The following is a 10,514-nucleotide window of genomic DNA, read 5'->3' as shown; positions in this document are numbered from 1 at the left end:
AACAAGCGGGACTGGCCTAGGGCAATTTTTAGAGGGGTTTTAATCATATTTTAATTAGACAACATTTAAATATTTCTTTTTAACTAATTTTAATTTTGTAATTGTTATTGGTGTATTTTTAATTGATTGTCAGCCGCCCTGAGTCCGCAAGGAGAAGGGCGGGATATAAATTCAATAAATAATAATAAATAATAATAATTAAAAAAATAAAAAAAAGCATTCATCAGTAGTTTCTAAAAAAAGAGGCACAACCCAGCATTCCTGAGACAGGAAGAAAAGTATTCCAGACTTCCCTAGGGAAAAAAAGGTGAATATTGGTGATAGGAGATTCAATTCTTAGGGGAACAGAAACTATACTCTGCAGACCAGGCAGTCAATTTAGGGAGGTATATAGTCTCCCAGGAGCAAAAAACAAAGACATAACTGAGTATCTTACTAAAATAATCAACCCCGTGGATTACTATCCCTTTCTTCTCCTACATGTGGAGACCAATAGCACAACAATGAATCTAAAAACAATAACAAGAGATTATGAATAGCTAAGGAAGAAAGTTAAAGAATTGGGAACACAAGTGGTGTTTTCATCTGAAATTTGGTGGGATGAAACTCATGACTGGAATGTATTGACAGAAGGATACAAACTATTCAAAAGAAACAGACCTAACAAAAGAGGAGGTGGAGTTGCATTATATATAAAAGATCACTACATCTCTGCAGAAATACACAAAACCAAGGATGAAAACTTCATAGAATCCATATAGGTCAATATAAAAGGGAGGAAATGACATTGCTATAGGCATATACTACAGGCCACCCAACCAAGCAGAAGAAATAGATGAACTCTTTGCTAATCAATTAACAAATATATGTAGGAAACATACCACAGTAGTAATGAGAGACTTTAACTACCCTGATATCAACTGGGAGACAAATTCTGCAGCAAGTGGGAGATCGAACAGATTCCTAACCAACTTAGCTGACAACTTTGTCATCCAAAAGGTAGAGGATGGAACTAGAGGAAAAGCTATACTAGACCTAATTCTTACAAATAGAGAAGAAGTGATAGAGGGAAAGAAATCCAAGAAGAAACCAGCATGGTTGCACAAAGATCTCTCTGATGAACTGAAAGACAAAAAGGATAAGTACAAAAAATGGAAAGAGTGACACATAACTAAGGCAGAATATCAGCAGATAGCCCGAATCTGCAAAGATGAAGTCAAGAAAGCAAAGTCTCAGAATAAACAAAGACTTGCAACAAAAGTCAAAGGTAATAAAAAAAAGTTTCTTTCAACATATAAATAACAAAAAAAGTCAATGAAACAGTTGATCCATTAAAGGAGAAGATGGCAAGGAAGTAACAGGCAGTAAAGAGAAAGCAGAGTTGCTTAATTCATTCTTTGCATCAGTCTTCACACAAAAAGAAACTTTAGCCCAACCTACCAAAAACATAACTGTAAAAAACAGACGAGAAATATAAATTAAAATAAACAAGAAAATGGTAAGAAAACATCTGTCTGACTTTGATGAATATAAATCACCAGTCCCTGATGGATTACATCCCAGAGTTCTGAAGGAGCTGACAGATGTTATCTCAGAACCATTGTACCATATCTTGGAGCATTGGGGAACTACCAGAGGTTGGGAAATTGCTGGTGTGATTCCCATCTTCAAAAAAGGAAAAAACAACAACCCAGACCTAGGAAACTACAGACCAATCAGCCTAACATCAATACCTGGGAAGATACTGGTGAAAAATTAAAAAACAGATCTGTGAACTCTAGAAACAAATAAAATTATAACTAGTAGCCAGCACAGGTTTGTTAAAAACAGATCATGCCAAACCAATCTTATTTCATTCTTTGACAAAGTAACTAAAGTAGTAGACCAGTGAAATGCTGTGGACATAGTATATTTAGACTTTAATAATAATAATAATTATTATTAATAATAATAATAATAATAACAACAACAACAACTTTATTGTCACTTTGAATGTACACCAATCGGCATACATCAAAATGAAATTTCATTGCATACAGCTCTCAAAGGGTCACCACGTCCGATATACACTCCTTGTTCGTGGCCAGCTCAAATTTCAGATCGTCCATTTTAGTCTCTAGGGAGCGAACGATGGCAAACAGGACAGATGGAAATGGAGCTCCATGTGGATTAGCCCTCCAATTAGCTTGTATTCCTGCACGACAATCTCGCCTCCTTTCCTTTTTCTGATCCTGACTGTTCCACCTTTTCCTTAAAGAGGCCTTGCTTCTTTTTGCCCCTGGAGCACGCTGCCACCGCCTCCAACTCCTCCAAAAGCCTCTCTCTCTTGCTCTGGGCCTGCTGACAGCCTCATCCAGTTCCTTCGCTCGATAAGCCCCAGGACCTCTCCTCCTCTATCTCCTTTGGAAACAGCCCTGATTTGCAATAGAAACTGTCGCTGGGCCAGCAGTCAGATCTTGCTGCTGGGAGAACAATTTCAAACACCACCAACAATTTTTAACAGTCTCACCAACAGTTCCAAAACAGCTAGAAACTCGCCATGCCACGATTGTCGGTCGTATGTTACCTTAGTTCCACCACGTTGCACAAACACATCAAAACCTTCCTGATCATGTGGCCCCTATCCCTTAATATCCCTCCCAAAATTTTTCACCTTTTAGCAAGGCATTTGACAAGATAGACCACAACCTACTTCTTGGTAAGCTAGAAAAATGTGGGATAGACAGTATCATCATCAGATGGATTTATAACTGACTGACAAACCATATTCAATGAGTTGTCCTTAATGATACTACATGTATATGGTGGGAAGTAAGCAGTAGGATACCACAAAGTTCTGTCTTAGGCCCAGTACTCTTCAATATTTTCATTAATAACTTAGATTAGGGAATAGAAGGGGAATTTGCAGATGACACTAAGCTGGCAGGAATAGCTAATACACCAGAAGACAAGCTCAGGATCTAAAAAGATCTTGACAGACTTGAACAACAAAATGAAATTCATTGTGGAGGAAAGCATGTTTTTACACCTGGGCAGGAAAAACCAAAGGTACAAGTACAGATTAGGCAAAACCTGGCTCAAAAACAGTAACTGAAAGGGACCTTGGAATCCTAGTGGATGATCACTTAAACATGAGTCAGCAGTGTGGGGCAGCAGCCAAAAAAGCTAATAGAATCATTGGTTGTATAAACAGAGGCATAGAATCAAAATCACATGAAGTATTAATATCGCTTTATAAAGTCTTAGTAAAACCACACTTGGAATATTGCACCCAGTTTTGGTTACCACATTACAGAAGATATTTGGAAAAAGTGCAAAGAAGAGTAACTAAGACGATTAAAGGCCTGGAGACTAAAACATATGAAGAATGGTTGCAGGATTTAGGTTTGGCTAGTCTAGAGAAAAGAAGGACTAGGCGATATGATAGAAGTATTCCAATATTTGAGAGGCTGCCACAAACAGGAAGGGGTCAATTTATTTTCCAAAGTACCAGAGGGCAGGACAAGAAACAATGGATGGAAACTAATAAAGGAGAGAAGCAATCTGGAATTAAAGAGAAACTTCCTAATAGTGAGGACAATTAACCAGTGGAAAGCTTGCCTTCAGATATCGTGGGTGCTTCATGACTCAAGGTTTTTAAGAAGAGACTGGACAGTCGCTTGTCTGAAATAATAAAGGGACTCCTGCTTGAGCAGCGGGCTGGACTAGAAAACCTCCAAGGTCCCTTCCAGCTCTACTCTATTCTGAATGCTGAATATTACAGGACAAACTGTTTGTCATTCCTAATAGAAATGATAAAATCCTCACATAGGAGAACATCAACATTGCATGGAACTGGTGTAATTAATGGGTTTTATAGATATTTATGGTACAAGGACATCAAAGAGTACAAAAATGTTAAAAATAACATAATGTGAAGTTTGATAAAAAGTGTGAAATCTTATGAAAATAATAATAATTCCAACAATCTCACTGGTAGCCTCTCCTTAAAATTTTGTTTTAATTTTGGAGTAAGAAAAATGCAATTACAGTATCATCCATTTAGGCTCCATGAACAGATCAAAGACATACCAAGAACTACTTGGTGAAGCTGGAGCATACCATTGTTGATATACCCACATATTGCTGGAAGAATAAAAACCGACTTCAAAAATGAGAGACAGCTTTTAAGAAAATGTTAAGAATTTGAAATGCTCATGCACAATCATGAGCATGTATTAGAGCATATACAAGTTAGTCCTCAACTTATGACCACAATTGGAACTAGCATTTCCATTGCTGAGCACAGTAATTTTTAAGTAGTTTTTTACAATCTTTTCTGCCTCAGTTGTTAAGCAAATTACTAAAGTTGAGTGCATCATGTGTCGTTAAGCAAATCATCTTCCCCCCCATTGACTCTGCTTATCAGAAATTAGCTGGAAAGGTGACAAATGGTGATTGTATGGCTTTAGGATGCTGCAACACTTCTAAATACACATCGGTTGCCAAGTGCCCAAAGTTTGATCATGTGTCCATTGAAATGCTGCAACAGTTGTAAATGCAAGGATGAGATCTAAGTCTTTATTTTCAGTGCTATTGTAACTTCAAACAATTGCTAAACAAATGGTGGTAAGCTGACGACTACCTGTATATAAACTGTTATTCAGCTATGACATCAAGACAGAACAAATTTTAAAAATACATAATAAATTGGTTGCAAAATTTTAAAGAAACAGTCACAAAACAACAATGGGAACAATTATGGAACAAATGTGTAAAATTTACTCCCAAATTATAATTTATGATGAAATTTGGATAGAATATATTGTAGGTGATATACAACTCTGTCAATAATTGCCAAATCATATAGTAATTTAAGTTGGAAATGCTATAAAATAGAAGGATCGTTTTACCATTTGTGGCAGACATGTAACCCACACGCCCACCCCGAAAAGTATGACAGAAATACACAGCACCATTCAGAGAAATCAAATATAATTATATCTATCTATCTATCTATCTATCTATCTATCTATCTATCTATCTATCTATCTATCTATCTATCTATCTATCTATCTATCTATCTATCTATCTATCTATCTATCTATCTATCTTTTTATATATCTATATCTATCTATCTATATCCAAATTTCTTTTTCTGACAAAGAGTTAAAGAATTAAATTGGGAGACTATGGCCATCTTAGTCTCCCAATTTAATTCTTTAACTCTTTGTCAGAAAAAGAAATTTGGATTTAAAATGTTTCACAGTTGCGACTTGAGCCTGTTTAACGCCCCTAGTTGGGGGGCTGCAAGGCAAAATGTATTATAAAAAGTAAAACTGCAGTATAGCAGTTAAAAATGTCAAGGTGTACTCAATCAGACCGGTCTGTCTGAAAAACTTCCTCTATCTATCTATCTATCTATCTATCTATCTATCTATCTATCTATCTATCTATCTATCTATCTATCTATCTATCTATCTATCTATCTATCTATCTATCTATCTATGTCTTGAGTGCTTTTTTTTATGCACCCTGTCTCCCAGTCTCCCTTTAACTCTTTGTTAACTCTTTGTTAGCAATTTAGTACAGACTGGTTTAAAGGCAGTCTGGTACTCTCTTGGTAACTGTGACCACTGAAACTGGCAAAGCCAAATCAAAGACCACATAGAACATCTGTCAAAACAGTGCTTTCCACATTCAAGGTCAAGAAATGAACGAGAAGAAATTTGTTATCACGTAAATGCAAGAGAAAAAGTTGTAGGTAGTACTTAAAGCCAGTGGTTGATTTCTAGAGCCTAAAGCTCATTTTCCCCCATTATTGAAGCTACTTTGATATCTGTAATAAGGGTAAATTATTATCTTTTGACTCTTTACTGCTAGGCCCTGAGTGCAGAGTTGAGTTCCTAGAAAGAGACATATTGATTTTCATGCTTTGGATGAAGCCCTGATAGTGATATAAATACACGAAGATAACCCAAGGCAATAGTGAATAGTTCCAGGTTAAACCATGGAGTTTTAGGAAAATGGAGTAGTCATTCTCCCTTAGGCCAGCCTATCTGACAGGATTGCTTTTAGATAAAATAGGAGAAATCTATATGTATACTTTCCAGAGTACTGGAAATAAGTGGGGGGGGCAGTAATAATAATGCTTTATTTTAATTAGAACCCATATAATCACCAAATGGATTTAGATGCAGAAAAGTGCCTCTCTAGGGCCTCTTGACCAGGGGAAATGTCTACCTTAATTTTTTCTCCAAATTTTCTTTCAGTTACCTCATGTAGGATAAGTGGGGTCTTTTTATTGTTGCTATTGTTTGGCAACTGGGAATCAGAGTTTTGGGCATTGCAGATCAACTGGAGATCTGTAGTGGAACTGATCCATCATGTTCTGTCTAGTGTAGATGCAGAATATTGAACTGGATAGCTCAATGGATTGAGTCTATACAAGTAGTTTCCTGTGCTCTTTATTTCCTAAAGAGCCAGTAGCTATCTGTTATCTATTTTTGTTTTTTATATATGAATATATGAGCCATTCAGAACTGTAAACTGCTTTTTAAAAATAATGATTTTTGTAGTCTCATTTCTTTACTCAACGCGCCCACATAAACCATTTAAAAATGTTCTGCCATGGTGTGCAAGTTGCTGCAGCAGTTTGGACACTCACCTTTCCTCCGTACCTGATTTTATCTTACTATTGTTCTCCTTCCCGTTCTCCTTCCCCTTTTCCTTTCCTTCTCTGGGGGGTTGTCACATTCTGTGCCCATGTCTGAAATTGTTTAGTTCTTTCAGCAGGCTATCTCTGTGTTGGGCTTGACTAGCACATTTCTTCTTTCCAGTACTCATACTGAGAAATCCAGTGCAGCATTTGAGTTTCAGATTAGAGAACTAGACCCCAGATGTCATTCAACACAGCATATAATGGTACACAGTCAGATCTGGAACCTTGTGAACAATGATCCAAACATTCTGTGGTACAAGACCTGTGAAGGTGAATGGGAGGTGTACTAAGAGTGTTTCTGACAAACTTTGTGTTCCCTAAAAGCATGTGGGAAGGACATACGGTCATGCCAAGCAAGTCCTGTTGGGTTAATTTGTGCTTAACTTCCTTCCAAGCACAAATCAATAAACATAATAGGGACTTCTAAACTGCTGCAATATGTGATGGGTGAGACAGCATAATTGATAGATGCAGCTGGTGGAGAGCAATCCACCACAATTCTTTAGCATACTTACAAATGAAGGGTTAGAAACACAAATATGTACTGGAGTACCACACTAGTGTACTGTAAATCTTTAAAACAGTAATGATATGCTATCAATAGGAAGCACATAATCAGAAGATGGTAACAAAGTGTGTACAAAAATGTTGATATAATTTCTTTTGCATCTTTTCTTTATTAGACTTTATCCTGGATTCTAAACAGATATTGTCCCTCAGAATAGCTTTCAACAATTAAAAATCCATTTACAAATATATAGCTCTTTACACAACTTATAACAGAAATGATAAGAAGATGCTTAAAAGAAGTGGAATGTTGGAAAAAGGTATTTTGCTATCAGCCTTATTACTCTTGTTTCTTGTCACCTCCTGCAGCTGGATTTGGCCATGCATTGATATTTCCTGCTAAATGCTCACCCCTTCCAGACTATGTCATGGACTCCATGTTTGAGGATGACATCAGCATCCTTACCCAAGATGCCTTGGTGCAGGATGATGAATGGTTGGACAGTCCGAACACTGACCTCTCCAGTGAGATGTGTTCTGCCTCTCACTTTGCTTTCATCACAGCATATGATGACATCAAGAATCGCTTGACAGGGTTAGAGCGGGAGAACACTAACCTCAAACGGAAACTAAAGATGTATGAGATCAAGGTGAGTGGTAGCTGTGCAAAGTAAGATCAGCCAGAAAAATAGCATATACCAATTCAGAAAAAAAAATGTTGCTCCTATCATGGGCAGGAATATATGTAATTATCTATTGCTACAGAACATTGACCCCACACAATAGGGGCTGAGGGTATCCCTCCTACTTTTTAATGTGTTGGTTCCTGATATGCTAGGGCAATCTTCTCCAGCTGCCTGTGTTGAGACTGCAGTTTCAGAAATTTCCAGCCAGCAAAGGTATTTTAATACCTTTGGAGGATGCAAAGTTAAAGAAGGCTGGAGTAGCCTTTTATTCATGTACTCTTTTTTCCCCCACCGCTGTGGACCACTTGATCATGCCCAGGATAGGTGGCTGCTAGATGGATAAATGTGCTGTCTATTTTAGTTTTTTCTCGAGGAAAAATGTCATATTGTTGCCAATGCTCACATGTTGTAAGTCTATTCAGAAGGTTTTCTTGGTTATACAACACTTCCCTCCTTTTGTTTTGTTTTTCATTTTAAATAAAATGAAAGTAACTAAGTTAATAGAGAACCTCCTCATTAAACTAATGGCTCTCATATTGTGGCTCACAGATTACTGTCAACTCCAACTAGACATTTCATGGAAAGACAGTTGAAGCACTGAATATATTTATATTTTACCCAGTATTTGATTTTTTAAAAATCTATTTTGTCCAGGCCACACAGAATCATTTTTCTGTGTTTATTGTAGCAGCTAATATTGTAACTCTCCCATATTTAAATCTTACATGCAGATTTACTTGTTATTGCTTCCCATTTTGTACAAATATTAATAAAATATGTGTGTATGTGTGTACATATACAGTAGATATGTAAATACACATTATTCTCATATATATGCACACATGCTTTTTTTTGTATCTGGCCTGCAGTTTCCATTGATCAGTGACTTTGGAGAAGAACATATGTTCTCAGCTTATGAATCCAAGGAAACTTCTCTTCTAAAGAGCGAGAAAGTCAACCTCCAGCAGCAGTTGAATCAGTTCCAGCGTGAGGTGAGGGGACTGTCTCAGTAATCTTTAACAAAATGAGTGCATTTAACTTACTGATCTTTTCATGGAATTTTGCCTATCATATGGTGGCTTTTACCACTGCCTCATGAACTGAAATGTGGTTCAAGACTGAGGGTTTGTTTTATTTGGTTGATTTTAGTAATACGTGACTATGATAGTATACAAAACTGATAAGAAAATAACATTTCTAATAGCTGGGGTTGCCTGAAGAAGGACTCTCTCTCCATTTTCATTGAGGATAATTTAATGGGATATGTTCATTTTCATGTGCAATTCTCTGTTGTTGTGTTCTGAAATTGTAATCTTCACACATCTGGAGGAAGAGTCCTGTACAGTTTCAATTTCAGAAAGCATAGTGAGTAAGTACTGTAACAATAGTACCAAAGACATAGAAAGAAATAGAGTTTCACATGTCTTAAATCACACCTTCAACTAGGTAAGACCAGTGGTAGTACATTTGGATCCCAGTGTTCTGTTTGCACCGGAAGCTCTCAAATGACAACAATCCAAAATTGTGCACATAGAAATAGACACATGTGCGTACAAACACACACACATGGGGTGAGGACTGTGAATAAAATTCTTTAAGAGAAATTTTATCTCTGTTGTCTCTATTCCTAGAAATAGATAATTGAGTAACTGAATTGAGTAACTGAAATACTAATACCCGTGTTCTACATTAGAGTAGGGGGCCCATAGGCCGCAGTGGATAATGTGTCAGGTTTAAATTAGTTATGCATTAATCATATTTTCTGTAAAGATTTTTTTTTGCCCTGAACAGACATGTACCTAGCAGAATTTTATGAATTCTAGCATATTTATCTTTATATTAAAGTGAAACTATTTAGTATTCTATTCTTATAGAGATAAGAATACCTTCTTAAATGAACAGTGCAAAGAAATAGAAGAAAACAACAGAATAGGGAGGATCAGAGATCTCTTCAAGAAAATTGGAGATATGAAGGGAGCGTTTCATGCAAAGATGGGCATGATAAAGGACCAAAATGGCAGGGACCTAACAGAGGCAGAAGAAATTAAGAAGAGATGGCAAAACTACACAGAAGAACTATACAAGAACGAGCTTAACATCCCAGATAACCATGATGGGGTGGTCACTGACCTCGAGCCAGACATCCTAGAATGTGAAGTGAAATGGGTCTTAGGAAATCTGAGCAACAACAAAGCTAGTGGATGTGACAGCATTCCAGCTGAGCTATTCAAAATCTTAAAAGACGATGCAGTAAAAGTGATACACTCAATTTGCCAGCAAATTTGGAAAACTCAACAGTGGCCACAGGATTGGAAAAGGTCAGTTTACATTCCAATGCCAAAGAAAGACAATGCCAAAGAATGTTCAAACTATCACACCATTGCACTCATTTCACATGCTAGTAAAGTTATGCTTAAAATCCTACAAGCTAGACTCCAGCAGTATGTGGACCGAGAACTACCGAGTACAGGCAGGATTTTGAAGAGGCAGGGGAACTAGAGATCAAATTGCCAACATACGCTGGATCATGGAGAAAGCTAGGGGGTTCCAGAAAAACATCTACTTCTGCTTCATTGACTATGCTAAAGCCTTTGATTATGTGGATCACAACAAATTGTGGC

General features: G+C 37.0%; 1 protein-coding gene across 1 annotated transcript in view; it reads left to right on the top strand.

The window, feature by feature from the left end:
• Positions 1-7,588: 7,588 nt before the first annotated feature.
• The window catches only part of TBKBP1 (TBK1 binding protein 1), a 48,677-nt gene continuing 45,751 nt past the window's right edge, over positions 7,589-10,514 (top strand). Inside the window, exons 1-2 of the mRNA XM_029283059.1 lie at positions 7,589-7,857; positions 8,763-8,885. Coding sequence (XP_029138892.1) covers positions 7,636-7,857; positions 8,763-8,885 — 345 coding nt within the window. The 5' untranslated portion in view covers positions 7,589-7,635. The remainder of the gene's footprint in view (positions 7,858-8,762; positions 8,886-10,514) is intronic.

This window comes from Protobothrops mucrosquamatus, unplaced genomic scaffold (genome assembly GCF_001527695.2).
Source record: "Protobothrops mucrosquamatus isolate PMUCROS unplaced genomic scaffold, P.Mucros_1.0 scaffold10, whole genome shotgun sequence".
NCBI classification, from domain to species: domain Eukaryota; kingdom Metazoa; phylum Chordata; class Lepidosauria; order Squamata; family Viperidae; genus Protobothrops; species Protobothrops mucrosquamatus.
This window is presented reverse-complemented; position numbering and strand designations above follow the sequence as displayed.